This window comes from Medicago sativa, chromosome 4, assembly GCF_051527215.1.
Source record: "Medicago sativa cultivar Bolivia chromosome 4, Bolivia_mono, whole genome shotgun sequence".
NCBI lineage: Eukaryota > Viridiplantae > Streptophyta > Magnoliopsida > Fabales > Fabaceae > Medicago > Medicago sativa.
This window is the reverse complement of record NC_140752.1, coordinates 85,544,578-85,564,355: the sequence shown is the minus strand read 5'-3', so window position 1 is coordinate 85,564,355 and position 19,778 is coordinate 85,544,578. Positions and strand designations below refer to the sequence as shown.

At 32.7% G+C, this 19,778-nt stretch overlaps 2 protein-coding genes across 5 annotated transcripts; one reads left to right on the top strand and one right to left on the bottom strand.

The window, feature by feature from the left end:
• The first annotated feature begins 209 nt into the window (after positions 1–209).
• Positions 210–8,663, top strand: TCP2 (TEOSINTE BRANCHED 1, cycloidea and PCF transcription factor 2). 4 transcript variants are annotated; one of them, XM_085704800.1, is made up of 4 exons: positions 210–527; positions 657–720; positions 1,554–3,374; positions 8,373–8,663. In XM_085704800.1, the coding sequence occupies exon 3, from the start codon at positions 1,883–1,885 to the stop codon at positions 3,338–3,340; it is 1,458 nt and encodes a 485-aa protein (XP_085560926.1). In that variant the 5' UTR covers positions 210–527; positions 657–720; positions 1,554–1,882; the 3' UTR covers positions 3,341–3,374; positions 8,373–8,663. The 4 variants fall into 4 exon arrangements, with proteins under 4 accessions (XP_085560926.1, XP_085560924.1, XP_085560925.1 ...); XM_085704798.1 differs by having other exon boundaries at positions 8,365–8,663; XM_085704799.1 differs by having other exon boundaries at positions 210–720.
• A 3,758-nt stretch (positions 8,664–12,421) lies between these two features.
• DELTA-OAT (ornithine-delta-aminotransferase) lies at positions 12,422–18,114 on the bottom strand. Its single transcript, XM_085704796.1, has 10 exons — positions 17,859–18,114; positions 17,442–17,550; positions 16,860–17,090; positions 16,474–16,633; positions 16,310–16,365; positions 15,004–15,156; positions 14,197–14,294; positions 13,630–13,710; positions 13,178–13,411; positions 12,422–12,740 (listed from the first exon to the last, which is right to left on the bottom strand). The coding sequence occupies exons 1-10, from the start codon at positions 17,996–17,998 to the stop codon at positions 12,593–12,595; spliced, it is 1,410 nt and encodes a 469-aa protein (XP_085560922.1). The 5' UTR covers positions 17,999–18,114; the 3' UTR covers positions 12,422–12,592.
• Positions 18,115–19,778: the final 1,664 nt, after the last annotated feature.

The following is a 19,778-nucleotide window of genomic DNA, read 5'->3' as shown; positions in this document are numbered from 1 at the left end:
ATGTAAGTGTAAAATAACTTTCCTTCGTAATGTATGCAAATCAAATTATTTTCCTTGATATATTAATTTGGTTTTTTAAAAAGTTTGTTATATAATAATGATTGATTGTACTATCTATAGATAAGGTATTGAAGTAAATATAAGAGAAAGGAGGGACAAATATTAAGGAGAGGAGGTTACAAACAGCACCGTGTCTGGTCTTTTCCGATAAGCTCGTTCATTGTTCCAATGGCGAGGACAATCAACTTCAACTTCAACTACAATCCTTCGCCTTCTTAATTATTCCATTCATCTTCAAACTCTTTTACTTGTTTCTCTCTATCTGTCACAAATCACACAATTCTTGGTTTTTTTTCTTTCTTCATTTTCTTTCTATTTCTCACCCACCAAACTACCAGCCCTAGCTAAACAAACATTTTGTGTTGTCTTGTGTACATCACTTTCTCTCTCTCTCTCTCTCTCTCTCTCTCTCTCTCTCTCTCTCTCTCTAAGCATAGTTTACATGTTCAAAGAAACAAAAAAAATCTGTAAGTTTTAATCAAACTCAAAAAAAATATGTTAAGTGGATTTGAGTTATTCTGTTGAAGTTTCACAGAAAGAGACAACAACAACAAAAACAATAATCATAATTTTATGATCTTATTTTGCATTTCAAGGTACCATTTTACACCAAGGAAAGACAATATCAGCAATTCATGAAAATCAGCAGCAAAGAATAAGGTCTTATCTCATATTTTTGTCTTATCACATGAAGCCACTTTCATCTTTTTCTTTGATTTTTGTAACAATGAAACTTCTTGTGAATTTTATATTGATGGGTTCTTTTGTTGGCTTAGTGGGGTATTACTTGATCTGAAAAAAATAATAATAACAATGGAACATCTCATTTTAAGATTTTGTATTTTGTTTCAATGGAAGCACAAGTGCACAGATCTGTGAGTTGTTTGAGTTTAAGGGACACTGCAGTTGTTGAGTAATCAACAGCAACTGGGTTTCTTTTCTGTCTTTTGTTAATATCTCAACACCTGTCACAAAACTCCGACCAAACATTGTTCTTAGTAATGACCTACCCTTCAACATTTTTTTAATCATTTTATTTATTTGAGCAATAGTGTTTCATTAAAAAAAATGTTAATTTCTAAACCTTGTTGTAGCTGTATTATAGTTTGCTTTCTAATGTATGCTAAGCTATAAATACTATACTAGCAGAAGCTATAAAAGGGTTTGGCTTAGATCGGTTACCCTTATGCAAATTTTGCTGCTTTTTTAGCTTAAAAACAAAGCTGAATGGTTCAGATCCATGGTAGTACATATATATATGTAGGGCTCTACAAGTTTTTAGCTTTTCATAAAATATATAGGTTTTTTGAGGCTCTATGCTATGACTATGAGCTACTATGCTGCTTAAACAATAAACATAGTGTATTTTAATTTTGTTTTTAAAAATTTAATGCAATTTAATTATGTGTATTTTTTTTAATGATGATAGAAAGTAATTATTTGAGGTTGGTTTGCTTAAGCCTTAATGGTGTGGTTGGTTTTGAGTTTTGCAGGAAGAGAAGAGGTTTTGCTTTTGAAAGGGTTTTGTTCTGCAAAACTGCAAAAAGCTAAAGAAGGGCCTCCTGACTTGGACCGTGATATATCAGAGAGTAAAAAAAGGCCTTTTTATCACTACACAGCCAAAACAGTCTCTGAATTTTCATCATCATCAATGCAAAGGACATATACCTAGCTAACCCCACACCACTCACAAACACTTTCTCTCTCTCTCTCTCTCTCTCTATCTCTGCACAATCAGAGAGAGATTTAAGTTAAGATTGAGATAAATAATAAAGTGAAGTTAGACCAAGTTGGTTTGTTTTTGCAAAGGCATGATTGTGGTATGGAGGAGGATGAGATTCAAGCCCAACATAAATTCCCAAGAGTTGAAAATGAAGAAGACAATCATGGAAGAGAGATCATTAGAAGAGGTGGAGGAGGATGTGATGAAAGCACAAATCTTAACAGGTTCAATAGTTGGCATCATCATTCTTCAAGAATTATAAGGGTTTCAAGAGCTTCTGGTGGAAAAGATAGGCATAGTAAAGTAATGACTTCAAAGGGTTTAAGAGATAGAAGGGTTAGGCTTTCTGTTACAACAGCTATTCAGTTTTATGATCTTCAAGATAGACTTGGTTATGACCAACCAAGTAAAGCTGTTGAATGGTTGATAAAATCAGCTTCTGATGCTATTTCAGAACTACCTTCACTCAACAACTCATTATTCTCTGGTGATACACCTAGTAATAATAATAATAATAATAATAATAATCAGCCAAGTGAACAAGGTGTTGATTCGGTTCATGATGCTGAAATGGTTGTTGAGAATGGTGAAAACAATTATCAAAGTCAGAATCTTTCTTTGTCTAAATCTGGTTGTAGTAGCACTTCTGAGACAAGTAAAGGTTCTGGTTTGTCTCTTTCAAGATCTGATGTTCGTGTGAGCCGTGTCAAAGCTAGAGAAAGAGCAAGGGAAAGAACTGCTAAAGAGAAGGATAAAGAGATTAATCATGAATCTCACAATACTCATCAACATCACAACAATGTAAACTCTTCCATTTCTCAAACAGCTTCATTCACTGAACTACTTACTTGTGGAATCAACAATACTGTTACTACCACAAATAGTCCAAGAGGGTCAGCTGAAGAACCTAGCTTTTTTAACAAAGCTAGACAACAGCAGCAGCAACAATGGAATTCTTCAGCACCAATGGATCATTACTTTAGTCCAATGTTTCCAGGATCTTCTTCATCAAGAGCACATCATCATCATCATCTATTAGGACATTCACTTCATGATCATCAATCAATGACAATGTCTAACTCAGTTTCACCATTCAGTACTAGTGGTGAGAATCATTCAACAGATCAACATCAACATCAGCATCATTTGCAGCATCCATTTTCATTCATACCAGATCATATGATGCAAAATGTGGTTACTTCTTCTTCTACTCAACCAAGCGGGAACAACAATGATTACAATCTGAATTTCACAATCTCTTCGGGCCTTGCTGGTTATAATAGGGGGACCCTTCAGTCCAATTCACCGTCTCTTTTGTCTCATCTTCAAAGGTTTTCAGTTTCACCTTTAGATGGATCCAACAATCTACCTTTTTTCATGGGAGGAGGTGCTTCTGCTTCTTCTTCTCCTGCTTCAGCTTCACCTTCAGCTGCTCCTACAATGGAGAATAATCATCATCATCACCATCACCAGATTCAACACCATCAGTTTTCATCTGTTTTTGATGGTAGCAGCTTGCAGCTCTATTCAGATCAGAAAGGGAAACCCAAAAACTGAAGAGTTTCACTTTTCCTCCATTTTCTTCTAGCAGGTGCGTCATAAAAAACAATATTTTCTATCTTTTTCTCATTATTATTACTTGTCATTTCTTTATTTTTTGCCTACATTTTTTTGTTTGTTGATATATACTTATGAAATATTCGTTCTAGTTTGGTTTACAAGAGAAAGTTGTGTCAACTATAGTTCTTGTATTTGGTTCAGAATTTGGACTAAATACATCAACTTCTATCGATATAAACATGTAGAAGAACCAGTACCAGATAAATGTTTTGTTTTTCTGTTAATGTTATTGTTTGACCAGATTACATTGTTTTTTGTTCGTTTGATTTCTTCCCCAATGGCATGTATGCCTTGCCTTTGGTAAACCATGAAGTGACATTATTAAATACTCCCTCCGTCCCGGAATAACTGATCCATTTTCTAAAAAAAAGTGTCCCAAAATAACTGACTCATTTCAATTTTCAATACAACTTTCATCATTCCCAATACAATATAACACTAAATAATACTACTTTTATCATTCCCAATACAATATATTCCACTTTCCCCTTTATTTATACACTTTTCTTAATCTGTGTGAAAAACCAAAGTAGGTCAATTAAACCGGGACGGAGGGAGTATTTATTTTTGGATGTACTATAGTGGTGTTTATTTTGTTCAATACCATGACCAAGAGCGAACGGTTTGTTGTATCTTAGGTAATGAATGATAAATAAATAAATAAAGACAAGTTGGGGGATTGGTCATACAGTAAAATTTATGTATTTAGTGACGTCTTTTTGTTTGATTTTGATTTTGATTTTGATTTGATTCCATTTGATTCATTCATCCTGCTGCATGGGTTGCCGTGAATAGGGATGTATCGGCTGGTTGTCTCCTTATTTGTGCTCTTATTGGTTCCCTCCTAAATAGCATGTCAGCTTTTATTATTTTGTGTGACATAAATACATAACCATGTGATGTGTTACTCACTCACTGGGGTAATGTTATGTTAATTAAACTGCCTTTAATTTGGGCCAAAATGAATGAATGTCTAAATATACTTTACAATCCCAATTTGTTATTTATTTTCCCGCTTGTTTGTTTATAAGCTCTGTGCACCCACATGACATATGCCCTGAATTGCTTATTAATTGTCAGGTTCTGTAAGCTAGGGAAAAATAGTGTGAGCCTATTTATTAGGCTATAGCTAGAGTACCATACATGGATGGGTCATGGCCATGGGGTTGGTTTTGTTAGGGGCTTTTTCATTTTTTTTCCACTATGTTTGAAAGGTCCATGCACGTAGTAAAACATACATTTCACTACTGACACTCACGCATGGAGAGAACAGTCTCTCAAACTAGCCAGCTAGCCCATTTAATAATTGAAAGCGATACTATTGTATTTCTTTTAGTACTCCCTCCGTCCCGGTTTAATTGACCTACTTTGGTTTTTCACACAGATTAAGAAAAGTGTATAAATAAATGGGAAAGTGAAATATATTGTATTGGGAATGATAAAAGTAGTATTATTTAGTGTTATATTGTATTGGGAATGATGAAAGTTGTATTGAAAATTGAAATGGGTCAGTTATTTTGGGACACTTTTTTTTAAAAAATGGGTCAGTTATTCCGGGACGGAGGGAGTACATAGTATGAGCAACATTTTTTGTTATGATGACTCCAATAAATTATTATAAGAAGTTTGAATTGAATTTATGAGCTACCTAGGTGCAATGTGTTTTATGATGACGTGTTTATATATGGTAGTAAGTATGTAAATACATTTTGAGATTAGCATCATAGAGAGATCATTTTCTCTGCACTAACAGAGTAATTTTGTTTAACTTTAAAATTATAACAAAATTAATGAAATATATAAATTGCTTTTTTCTTTTGTATTACAATTATGAGATGAATAATTAATTAATTAATAGAAACATAGTTTTCCATTTAATTATTTATACACAGCAGGATTTAATAAATTAAGAATGCAAATTTTAAGCTTGTTTAATTGGGGGCATTTAGGTTTGTAACTTGGTTCTATTGAGAAGTCAGTATTGGGAAAGGTAACAAATTCAATTTTTTATTGCATGGGAAGGACTTAGCAACTGGAAATGAGATTGTCTTTGAACCATGATGATGGCATTGTATTTTATAAATGACAAAAATATATAATTAAAATAAAAATGGGAACCTTGGGATTGTGACTTGTGAGTGTTATTTTGAACTCCATCTTTGAATTGTGTAATCAACCTATATACAAAGAGAACATTGGAATATGAAGGTACGTAGATCTTATAGACTTTTTTTTTTTAAAAAAACAATCTATAAAATTTACGTACCTTCATAGAGTTTTTAGAGAACATTGGATAGTTGTATTCTAAGCTTAATGATAAATTTGTGTTCTAGAGTTTTTACATCAATTTCTTTTTTTACAAGAGTTTTTATTGAAGATATAATTAAATATTATATAAACCTTTAATAATGTATGATGAAATTAATATAATTGAATATTCATGAGTTTTCAACTTTGTAACAATACCCTTAAAAAAAAACTTTGTGGCAAGAATTTCAGTGGTCGTATTTAACTCAGCCAACCCAAAATATTAAGAGGTCTAAAAATTTAGAGACCTTTAAAACTAAAATAAAAAATAAGTTTTGGTGAGCCCAAGGCTCAAATATAAATCAGGAGGATATGAGGTTCTCATCTTGACCATAATTAAATTAATTTTTTTAGGCTTTTTTAGGTCTAAAACCCTAACTTGAGATGCTTAGTCTCTGGATCAGTGTCCTCGTGAGCTTAACTCAGTTGGTAGGGACAATGCATAATATATGCAAGGTCCGGGGAAACCTTTGCCACCACAAAAAAAAAAAAAAGTCTCTGGATCAGTCCTAATGTTTAAGTCTCATACTACATTATTGTAAAAATATTATTAGTGTCACCACTATTAATAATAAATCCCTTCTCCATTTGTTTTTGAAAATAATAATAATTAAAGTCATTGTTGATATGTTTTAAGTTATAAAATTTCTTTAAAAATTTTTTTTTTCAAACATTTATCATCATCCTAAGATCAAACATATTTTAAGAATAAATTGATTCCTTAAATCATTTGTATATATACTAATTTTTTTATAAGTTTTAAAATTTAGAGGTGTTTCTGTCCCTTTAAAACAATCAATGTTTCTTACTTCTCTATTTCTTTTATGTTTCTTTTATGAAGAAAACCTTTATTTTTCTCATATATATAATTATGGCTCATTCCTTTTAGATTATATGTGATTTTTTTTATTCTTTTTGGTATTTTGTAGTTAATCAAGTTCCTTTACTTCAAAAGTTATGCAAGTGTGGTTATGCTGTTATTTTCTTTTGTAATTTAGTTTAAAATCTTTAATTTTGCATATTTGTTTTTTTAAATATTTGGGAGTTTGTGAAGAATTTGAAGTGGTAAATATTTATAAAAGTTTATAAGTTAGGAATTTAGTGAAAAGTTGGTAAAAGTTGATTATTATTATTTTTGTATGTGATATTAGGCTATTAAGAGGGATATTAATTTGGGATTTTCTAAATATATAGTGAAATTGTTTTTTTTTTCTTCCAAAAAAATCTATCAGTAAAACTCACACACTAAATGTTGAGACACACACTAAATGTTGAGAAATGAAGAATTGAGAGTTCAAACCTACTTCTCCTTATATCAATGTATTTTTCTTCATATACCGTCTTTCTTATTAAGTGTGCACTTTTTTTTACATTATTTTCTTTTCTAAGAAAAAAAAATCATTTTTCTATAATTTCTCTCATTCCATTTAATAAAAAATTTGATATCAAATAAAAATAAACAATTAATTATGGTTATTTGCACATGTTAAGCAGTTATTATGAAAATAAGCAAGTACGTTTGCCCTTAATTAATCATTGATGTAGCCTTTATTTAGGACACACGTGTAGGGCCCCTTATAGGTTTTTTTTACAGAACACTTATAATATTCTTTCATGGACTATAGGTTTATGAGAATTTCATTTCTTCCTGACATAGTCAAAGGTTCACCCTTGTATTGTATCTATAGACAATTTTATTTTATTTTATTTTGAGTGGCAAATATACATTTCATGATTAGTCCTCTTCAATTTTTTCTAGTTGTGTTTATATTCTCATGGAATACCTGATACTCTGCCACATCCTGGATCTATATGGTATCATAACATTGCTGTGGTTGTTGTAAAGTGGAAAAAATTGAAAAGCTAGATGAATGTGTTATGTGTGTGTATATCCTTGCTGTCATTTTTGTTGTGTTCACCACCTGTTTCATTCAAGAAAGATTGACAAAATCAGTGTAGAACTGTAGATAGTTCTTTAAAATCTATAGTGGACTATTTTATAGTGAGGTATAAAATTTAAATATAGAAAAATTGTACTAGATCAATAGAAAAGAAAATATGGAGAATGACTGCTAAAAACCAAGTTAAATTTTTTCTAGAAAGAAGTCAAAGAACTGTATATTATTTACTACTATGGATGTGGCACACTTTATACAAGAATATAGCCTCTATATTTTTTTGAACAAAATATAGCCTCTATATTATTTATACTTAGGGTTGGAGTAACCCTTTTTGCTTACCACTTATTATTGCTCCACTCACAACTTAGTTCCTCCCAATGCATCATGCCCTATTTCAAGGATCTAGTTGCTAAGTGGCAGACCAAATGGTTAATGAATGCAAGTTTTTATTTTATAGCATATAAGTATTGTATATAGTACTGAAATCTTGTAAGGTTGGTTACTCTAAACAGGTCAACAATTTATACAGTAATCATATTATAACTGTTGCTCAAGTTAATTTGAGAATTTCAATACTAGTTCCTGCTTTGCAGCTCCATCTTACTACCATGCTAGGGCAAAGATTATTATGCTTATATAGCATCTTGGAATTGCTTAATGGAATTTACGTGTACATGTTACAATTATTAAACAAAATATATAGTATGTTATTAATGTGATTTTTGTTTTGTTTTTTCGTGTCCTTCAATGTAGGACTTCAGAAAATTGGAGAACTAGCAGCAAGATGTGTTCCAATTCAAGCTTGCCTTCACCAAAGCAGTTGAGATATGCTAGATGTTGGCTTCAAGTGTTGGTTCTTTCTTGTGGGATCATTTTCAAGTCATTCAATTTGATTCAGTATTTTTGGATATAATTAAATATATTTATTTATTTATGTATGTGTGCCAAGATCATTGTGTTTTGGAGAAATGTAAAAGCTACTTAACTTGACATCTGAATTTACTTTCTGCCCTCATTTTTAAAGTCTAGTAGTACTACATGACCTGGGAAAAGAGCTTTGTGTCCACCGGAAGAAGCTAAATCTTCTATGTTTTCTCATGTGTGATATTTCACACCCTAAAACATCCTATCTTCCTATTTCCAATATTTAAAGGTCATCCTACCTTTTATTTTTACATAAGCTATATTTTGTTGGACACTTCATTCACAGGAGAGAATCAAGTCCCAATTCAACTGATTGAGTCACTTTCTTAGTTCGGCCAAGCTGAGTTGATGCCTTGACATAATGTTTTATTGAGGTTTATTTTCGAGTGAACATATAAGAGTGTTGAATTGAATCTACAATCTTACGACTATTATTACCGTGGGTGATAAAAAAAAAAATCTTGAATAGATTTGAATAAGATTATTTTCGATGGAGGAAGCTTATGGAGAAAAAAAAACAAATAATTGAGAGGTTTCTAAGCATTGAAGGCAACCATTTTTTGTATCTATTATTCGAAGTTTCATTGATTCAAGAGGTTGAACAAGCAATCTTGTCATCATAAACCAATACGGAAAAGATTCTGGTTTTAGTTTCGCTTTGGAAAAAATTGTAGTACTCATTAGTTATAAGCACAAATTGATTAGTTAACAGTTAATAATATCACTTTTTGAATGAAAAAAAGATCTGAGACAAAGTGCCTTACTTTTAGTTAAAAGTTACTATGATTAGTGCATCGTTGTCTATTTGCTCCCTAGTGGCACTTCATTCTGCTAGTAACACACCTCAACCCAACAGTTTAATTTCATATCTAATTTTCAATTAGAGGACCATTGTCTTGCTAATACAAATTTGTGCCTTAGGAAAAAATGATTTTAAATTGTTTTGTTTGTTCTTACCCTACGATTTCCATGATATAAGGGCGTGTAATTCAAAGTTCGGTTAAAAGGTAAATAAAATCCAAATAATAATTGGTTTTGCTAGATCAAACTTGTCTACTTTTGATTAATTTGTTTTATTAACATTTAACAACTTGAGCACATCCACTTAATTGTTAGTATATAGAAAATACGACCCTTTCTTTAAATTTGATGATAATTCTATTTCTTTTTTATTGAGAGGTGATAATTCTATTTCTAGCTGCTTAACGAAGTATTAGCAAAAACATATGATTGCATAAAATAGTAAGCATAATACAATTGAAAGAAAATTCTTCTTTAGGCGCCTAGAAAATGTCGAACGGTAGTTAATTACCATTCTATCATTTTTTAAATTTAAATTGGTTTAACCGATTTAAAAATTATTGAACCGTAATTAACTACCATTTCGTAGGTGCTTGTGAGCAATCGGTTGGTGCCTAAAGAGCAATCACCAACCTTTACCTTTGATACATAGGTGGCCTTGAGGCCCAGTCTGTGATAACCACAACCCAACAGCACTGTGGGCGTTTCTCTTTACGCCCCCCAATATCTCTAGAGCCCCCTAAATACACAACCGGTAGTTAGGGGTGTTCATGGTTCTAAACTGCATTGGAACTGAACCACATTAATGGATACAATTCAGTTTTTAAAACCACTTTAAAAAAAAACTGGTTTATTTTTCAAACCAGTTCCAGTTCGGTTTAAAACCGGTTATGAACCGGTTTACAGTTTTGAACCAGTTTATTTATTTCGAACCAGTTTCGAACCGATTTACAGTTTTAAACCGGTTTTTGAACCAGATTATTCTTGAACTGGTTTTCAAACCGGATTTTAGTCATTGTTTTTTTAATGAATCAAGCTCAAGCATTGCAATCAAAATTAACAACTACTAATCCAAAACACTTCAAGCAATAAAAATTAACCGAATCGAAGAAAAAACGATGAATTAGAATTAGGTGAATCAAAAAACGAATGAAAGAGGAGCGAGATCTATTACGTTACCTTCAGCAACTTTGAGCCACGACGCCATTGTAACAAAAAACGAATCAGATTCGTTTCGTTTTTATATGAAGAAAAGGTTCAGAACATCCATCGTGAAACGAGGTCGTTTTTGTTGAATCAAACTACACAACACTGAAACTGTTCTCTTCCTCTTTCTCTTTCTGCTCTTTCTAAAACGGATTGCCTTCATAAATTTTTTAATAATCTTATCATTGATGTTGTTTACTAGTATTTAATTGTTAAAGGGAGTATAATAAAATTCCAACTTGCCTCACATTTATGCAATATATCAGATTGGAAGACCAGTGGTGTTAATTTTGTTCTCGGGATGTTAAACATTTTGCAGATAATTTTATTTTATTTTTTTAAAAAAGTTCTTAAATTCAAACCGGTTCTGAACCGGATTTAAACTGCACTGGAACTGGTTTGAAAAAGTGGTTCAGTTCAAAACTGTTTGAAATGGTTCAGTCCAAAACAGGGTTGGATGCAGTTTGGTTCATAGTTTGGTGCAGTTAACTGAATTATTTGAACACCCCTACCGGTAGTTATCTGCCAGATGTACATTTTTTTGAAAAGCGTACATCCGGTAGATAACTACCGGATGTATATTTAAGGGGTATTAGAGATATTAGGGGGGTCTAAAGAGAAACGTTCCGGCTCTGTAGGTGAACATTGGTCTAGAAGATTCAAAAAATTACAAAATTAATTTCTAAAAAGTTGGAAAAATGCAACAGCAAAAAAAGATGAAGGTGTTTGGATGATTTGCAGGACAGAGTGAGTGGGGTATTTATTTATATATTTAAAAATGTGAAGATGTGGTTGACATAATGTGGCAGTGGTACCTGCAGCAGCTGCATTCTTAAACATAATGGGCATAACAACTTATCATTTCATCTTTTAAATGGAACAAGGATAAAGAACACTTTATATGCTAGCTCAGTTTGAGTTGAGCGTTGTAACATCAAAGTAATAAATTCAAATTCAACGATTGTGAAGTGGTAAGAAGTATTTTTACTTTTGACAAAAAGAATAAGTGGTAAATAATCACCCAAAAGAAGACATTGGGTCAATGGTTTTTGAAATAGAATTCTCATTGAATTAGTTGCATCAAATGTTTTACATAAAGTTGTGGTGCAATCTGAATCTAAGTTTGAGCTGAAACGTACTTTATCACATGACAATATGGTGGGGAAACAATAACCTCCTACCTATAGATAATAACAACATAGAACCAATAATAGACATGCATGTTTGGTCCCCACTAATGTTAATTCACAAAATCCATTGATGTTAAGTTTGAGTGCAAAGAAACAGTTTTATAACAGTACGAAATATGGAACTGTTTATGGAAATGGATCCCACCAAACATATGAATAGGATGAAACAAACACTAAATTCAGTAGAAAGACTTAAATCAAATGACATGTACAAGGACAAAAAAACCAATAATTGAACGACAATAACTTTGAGCAACATGCTCTATTTAACCAAGAACAACATATTTTAAACTCTTGTAAATGTGGCATTCAATATCTTAAAACTTAGATTCAAGATCTTGAATACCTAACTACTGGGACTAACATGCATTATCATAAAAATTGCATATACATGTAACAGGTTCTTGCCTCACCCACCCCTTGGTAGAATAAACCTACTGATAAATCTCTACAAAAATTTGAAGAGGTTTTCAATTTATCTATTTATTTTTGGTCAAACAATTTATCTATTTTTAAATCTAATTAAATTGTAAAACAGGCAAAAACCTTTTTTTAAAAATAAATTGTGCATTCAGTCGTACGGTGATGTACACACACCCTGTTAAGCACTACTCAGCTCATAGTATGAACTAAATTAATAAATAAATAAATGAAGAATTTTATGTGAACTGGTTAGAAATAGACAGCACTGGGAATAAGTGATCTCAAGGACCTAGTGACATTTTTTAATTTCATAAATATGATATGGTAATTTTTATTATTGTATAAAATAACATTTGTGAATCAATAAGATGTCCTTTTCCAAGCAAAAGTAAAATATAAGTTTTATAAAATTCATAGACCAGGCATTCATTATCTGGTTAACCATACACGACTCGACCACAACGATCACATGCACTAGGGCCAGCTGGAGGAGCAGCATCTTTTGGCTTCATCTTTTTCAACATTGGTAGATCAATTTCCAGCACATCAGCGAGGGCCTTAGAACCTTGTTGGATCTCATCCGCACTGCAAGGATTACTTTTATGTCAAATCCTAGACCAAAATATTAGGGACATTTACAATACACAAGTAACCTAATCCTTTGAGAGGACAAAAAGGATGACACAAAATTGCCAGAAGCATTATTTCTTTTATCTAGGATTCTACCTACCATTCACAGTAATCAAATCTTTGTTCTAAAATCTGAATATGATAAATTACTCTTCATAAGCATAACTAGATTAGGCTGTAAACAAAACCTAGCTTTCAATTTCAATAATTATGCATATAGTGAAAAATGAAAACAAGGTTTTCCAAGACGCATAACCTGAAGTACTCAACTAGCTATAATGATGAATAAATATAAATGAGGCAATGGTGAAAGTTACAAATAGGCAATATCCTTAATGTGCATGTGAACTCAACTTAAGACATTGCTTAAATGGTTTTCATCACTTTCTTACCTTATGCACAGTGGGGGAGTGAAGCGAATAATTGTGTCATGTGTTGACTTGGCAAGAACTCCTCTATCCTTCAATTTTTCACTTAATTCAAAGCCTGATACAGGGGACAAACTTTCGCTGTTAAGCTCGACTCCAATGAACAGTCCTCTTCCCCGCACCTCCTTCACATGGTCCGGGTATTGTTTCTGAATCTTCTGCAGCAGACCGAGAAGCTCACCTCCCATTTGGGTAGATCTGTCCAATACTAAGACATCAGTTGCATACTTTACGCATCGATATCTCAAAGAGAGTGGTACAAAGTAGAGAGAATAAATGAACCAGATCAATATATAAGACTAACTTAGTACTGCAGAGTAATAAAGCTTTTATTTCACATGCAGATGTGCCTAATGAAATAAATTTATTCAAAAGTATATTGTTGACATTATAAGACTTTGTAATGCATTTAATACCTCTCAGCAAGTCTCTCTTCTTTGATCACTTCAAGTGAGGCAATGGCAACTGCACTGGCCAATGGATTTCCACCAAAAGTACTGTGAAAAGTAACAGAAAAAAAAAGGTTTAGCATTACAAGTATTCACTTCCTTCTTTAATAAACAATTAATTTCATTTTAATGAATGAAATTATCGGCTAGTTACATAAAAAGAAATCAATGCAAAAGTGAGGAGTGCAATTTCACTAGTTCCCATAGGATGGATTTTTTTTTAAAAATAAATAACCATTACAAGGTTAAATCAAGACATGCAAACGGCCATGGACACAAGGATTCACAAATCTATTTCATAATGAGCACACCTTTTTGAAACCTTTCAACTTAATCAAATCAAAACAAACTACATATTGTAAGACTTCTGATTCCAACAGAAGGTGGAGTTTTGTTTCTTCACTCACACCATAAGACCAATCAAGGGGTTTAAGGGCGGAAACAGATGCTCAGCAAAACCTTCTATGTTTGACAACTATTGACAAGAAAACAATAAACGAATGGAGTATTTAAAAAAATAATAAGAAATTAAACCTTCCATGCTGTCCAGGTTTTATACAAAGCATCACTTCTTTGTCTGCAAGAACTGCGCTAACTGGAATAATTCCTCCACCCAAAGCTTTCCCTAGTATCTGAATCAAAAGAAAGTTAAAGAAATTAGTGGTATAAAAAGGAAACTAAACCTCAGAAAAAGGTTACAGAATAAAAAAGAAAAAGGGAGATAGCAGCAAAGACCATAAGTTTCTCTTTTTTGTGAAAAAACAAACATAAGTTGGATGGTCAGGTCTATCCAGTGGTACCTAGTTAAATGCATCTACCTAGCTGCATACTTGCAAATGGCAATATAAAAAAATTCCATTGACTAAGACTCAGACAAGTTTCTGATGCATATTCACAGGAATAGAAGGAAAAACTAGATATAATATGGCTAAAAGTCTGTATCTTAAAGCTTTTCTGTCATGAAGCAACTTTCTATTGTTAAAATTACAGAGAAACTAATCCAACCATAATATTCTCTGTTTTACCAGTAAAACACAAAAGTACAAGCATTGCGAAGAATCGTATGATATGGTTAAAGGAAGTAAGGTATCTTTTGGAATCAATTACGAACACATGCCTATTTCTTGCCATGTAGTGTCAGTTTCAAGCTGAAGAATGTAACTGATTATTGATATAATGAAAAACACCTCTGAACTTAAATTATTAAAAGGATGCAAAATAAATTGCAATGAGTTGCAACATATTTTACTAACCGTGTGACGACAGGATGATGTTTATAGCGAAGTACAAGGGATGAATAAAGAGATACAGAATATATAAGAGGTAAAGGTGAACACCAACCACTACATCTGGACGAACTTCTTCCCACTCACAAGCCAGCATTTTTCCTGTTCTTGCTAATCCAGTTTGTATTTCATCAGCAATCATCAACACGTTATATTTGGAACAAAGATCTCTAACAGCTTTCAAATAACCATCTGGGGGGATTTTCACCTGTAAAAAAATATAACGTCATATAAAAAAATGTGGAAAAGATGATATGTTTGGAAAAGTAAAACTTAACAAAAAGTGACTGCATAATGTGAGAGCTATTCTACAGGATGAAATATGCAAGAGATCATAACAGAATTCCCATTTTTCATAACATTAATATTGAAAAAACAATAAAAAAAATCAGTTTGACGGATAAATTAAGAGATCATCGTTAAATTAGATCATGAACGAAAGCCGGTCAAAGATGGACTGTCACAGTGTATCATCAAGAATCGTATCATACATAATATTACATTCTCGGAAGCAAACTATTATACTTCATAAATGGATCAAAAGATACAATGTAAGTAACACCGAAATTCAAAAACGGTACATTTCACATGGTCAAAGAATACAGATATATAAGAGATATGCTGGAATAAGTACATAAGAATAGAAAATAGAATCGGTAAAGGCTAGCCAAAAAAGTCGCAAGACTTGTATCTAACTTGATAACTCAGCGTTGCCCTATATAAGCAATTTCTGAGATCAGTTGTAACTACCAACATTTCATAATAACAGAATTACAGTTTAACTCTCACTATTCTCTCAATGTGCTCTGCAGCACTCTCTCTATTGTGATACATGAGCACGGTATCTCTATCTCACAATCCAGTCCTTCTTGCAAAGACTAAATCATATGGAACTAGACATCTTTTTCCTCAGGAAAAAAGTAACTCTATCTCACAATCTCTATCTCTAATCTAGAAACCTGCTAGGTTTCAGGGGGACAATATTAGAGATATGCTAGAATAAATACATAAGAATAGAAAATAGAATCAGTTAGGGTAAGCCAAACAAGTCACAAGACTTGTAACTTATTTGATAACTCAGCATTGCCCTCTATAAGCAATATCTTAGATATGTTGTAACTACCATCATTTCACAATAACAGAATCACAGTTTCATTCTCTCTATTCTCTCAATGTTGTCTGCACTCTCTCTATCTCTCTGTTTCTGTTTTCCATTTAAGATAAAACAAGTGACAAGTTTTAAAAATGTTAGACAACGAGTTCTATGCGGTACATCATACAAAGGAACATATTGGCTAATCAAAAAAGTATTCTTTTTTTTTTTGGAAGTGTAATCAAATAAGTATTCTAACAAAACATACCCCAGCTTCCCCTTGGATAGGTTCCAAAATAAATGCAGCTATGCGGTCTCCTTTTTCTGCAGTTCAGCAGGGAGAAAATTCAATTAGTATATATCAAATATATGTCATGCTAAGCAAAATATACTGATAGTTAACAAAAAAAAGTGTATGAAATAATTCAAAACCTTTGAAAATTTTCTCGAGTGCTTCTGCATCACCAAAATCAACTTTAAGATGGCCTGGCATTAAAGGACCAAAACCACGGGTAGCTTCATTGTCACAACTCATAGATATGACACCCAATGTACGACCATTGAAGCAGCCACAACATGAGACAATAAGAGCCTGGAACAAGTTTCCATCAGCAAAAGTAAATTGACACGGTAAATAACTTTACCGAATCTCATTTAAAAAATCCAAATGGTATAGCTACAAAAAATAGAAAATGTTGTACTAAAAAAATTGAAAATGTTTGTGTTCAAGCAAATATTTAGCATCACCGGACAATTTTGAAAAATGCAAAATATCAAGATATTACAACTATTAGGACACATGATTCTCATAGTTATACCTCATTGTTGGGAATTTTTTTCTTTTCATAACCCCACTTTCTTGCTAACTTCAACGCGGTTTCCACACCTTCAGCACCAGTATTCATAGGAAGTACCATATCATAACCAAACAAGGCTGTCAAATACTCAGCAAACACCGGAAAACGATCATTGTAGAAAGCTCGTGAGCTCACCGTCAGCCTGTCTGCCTGATCTTTTAAAGCTTTAAGAATTTTAGGATGACAATGTCCCTGAAGAAAAATGACATACACTCGAGTCATTTCAAATTCTAAGCAATCGTCTTTTCCCAAAAATTAAGGAATAAAAAAGGAAAAGCAGTAGCATTAGTAAACAGGATTTGGCCACAACAATAAACTCCAGTTCACAAAGGAAATAGAAAAGTGTATAGAAACCATCTTCATTCATCTGAGGGACTATTATTATTTAGCAAAATCCTTACGAAGCACCGATACAGACATGCTGACACCGGTGATAATAATATAAGAAAATTGAATGTAACAACATGTGTCAGTGTCATTCCGGTCTAAATTGTTGGTGCTACATAAAGCCTTGGTAATTAGCAAGATCCGTTCAATTTATACCTGATTAACTGCAGAGTAGCCAGATAAAAAATCAATATATTTGTTTCCCTCTGGATCCCACACAGCTGATCCCTTTGCATGAGCAAATACAATAGGAAGTGGATGGTAACTGCAAATCAAACAGAAAAGATTATTTCAACACATCAACTTAAACAATCAATTAAACTCAATGAAAACTTCAACAAATTAAAAAAAAAAAAAAAACACTGAATATTCACATAACAAAGAAAGAGTGTATTTTTAAGTTAGCTTACAATCCAAACAACCCAATGGAGTGATTAAAAAAAGATTATGATTTATTAGTTTAATATATGAAGGTTGATTAGCTTAAGGTGATGAATGAGAAAAGAGAGACCCAGAAATAAAAATGGTGTCTTTTAAGAACAGAACAGAAGAAAACAAGGGAAAGATATATACTTGTGGGCACTGTGTTGAAATTCTTTGTCAATGATTGTTTGGGAAGATGAAGAAGCGTTGGGTTGTGTGGCAACACCAAAAGTTCTGGTTCCTCTGTAAAATCTTCGCATCAAACACTGTACTTGTCTTGTTGAAGCCATTGATTGATGTTATGTGTAAATGATGATGTAAATCAAAGTTGGCAGATAAATATGAATGAATGTGTAATAAGGGGAGGGAATGACGCAGAGACAGAGAAGTTGGATCAAAGAAAAACAAGATGATTGTGTAATCAAATATTGTCTTTAATCCATTTAATTTAATTTTATTGAATTATTAACTTTTTTTATTAATTTTCTCTTTTTGAGGGATTTCAAGTATTTGATAAAAATATACTTTTACTAAAAATACAAAAATATTCATTATTCATTATTTTGTTAATATAAAAACTAATAATCAAACAATTGAGTTTAAATTCTAAATAGCTCCATCAAACAATGAGTTGCTAGAAAAACTCCATTTTTAAATAGAACAATTTTTGGTTATGTTTTACTTATCCTTTTTCGAAAAACGAAGGTTAACACCAAAAAAAATAAAAAATAAAAGAACCTAATTAAGAATTGCAATAGAGTATATTATGAAGGTGAGAAAAACACAAGAAGGGGGGGTTGAATTGTGTTTTTAAAAAAATTCTTCGTTTCTCCTAAACAACTGAATACACTGATCAGAAGCTAAGTGAGACAGCTTCTGAAGTGATGATCAGAATCTAAATGCAGCGGAAAAAACAGAGAGAGAGAAGAAGAACGACACAAAGCAATTATACTGGTTCCTTCCACAATCCGGAAGTAGTCCAGTCCCCCTTGCACTTCCAAGGAGATTTCACTATGAGTAATATCTGATTACAAATGCTCAAGCACACAAGCAAGAGACTTCCTTTGCTCAAGCACACAAGCTAGAGACTTCCTTTGCTCAAGAACACAATCAAGAGACTTCCTGCTCAAGCACAACTGCAAGAGACTTCCTAACTAAACAAAATTACACAGAAAATTGTTTAAGGTTGAACACTTGATATACAATCAGAGGTGCTCACAATACAAATCAGATACAGACTCAATGGACTTAAGAATTTCTAAGATATGACTTTGAGACACAGAAATTCTAAGTGAATGCAGAACAATTTCAGCAGAGGTTTGGTACTTGTGAAACTCTTGTGAGTCTTTCGTTCAGCGTTCTTGCATTACCAAATCTCTAGGTCTTCACTCCTTTATATAGAGGTGTGAAAGAGACGTTGTGAAATTGCCAGCACACCAAAGAGTCGTTGTTGAAGCTTGATCTTTCACCAATGATCTTTTGCCTGATTTGGTTGTTGTCCTATGAAGAACAAATTTGAAATCCATTCCTTATCCAAAGGAACATATATGCAGGCGAAACCGTATTCTGGAGCTGTTTTCTTGTCTTGTAGCGTGGACACAAAACAGAGTAGTGGAGAACGTGGTTGTACAATTCGTACAAAGTACAATGTCAACGCTTTCGTCCAAATTTCAAGCACAAGCCTTCAAACACCTTTGAAATGACCGTTGCAAAATTCCACTAATCCTTTGTTTGTGTTTTCGAATCCAATAGACAGCTTTTGCATTGATAATTCTTCAATTCTTGAATCTTTTGCAAATCCAGTTGAGATTCAGCTTCTGGTGAAATAGCTTCTGATAAGGCAGCTTCTGGTGATGCAGCTTCTGATGATATGACTTCTGCAGCTTCTGATGATGCAGCTTCTGATGATATGACTTATGGACTTCTTGTCTTCAGGAGCACTATTCTTACTTCAGAAGCGACTTAACTTCAGGAGCACTATCCTTACTTCAGAAGCGACTTAACTTCAGGAGCGCTTTTTCTCTTCAGTAACAAGTTGCCTTCAGGAGCGTCCAAGCTTCAAATTTTTGT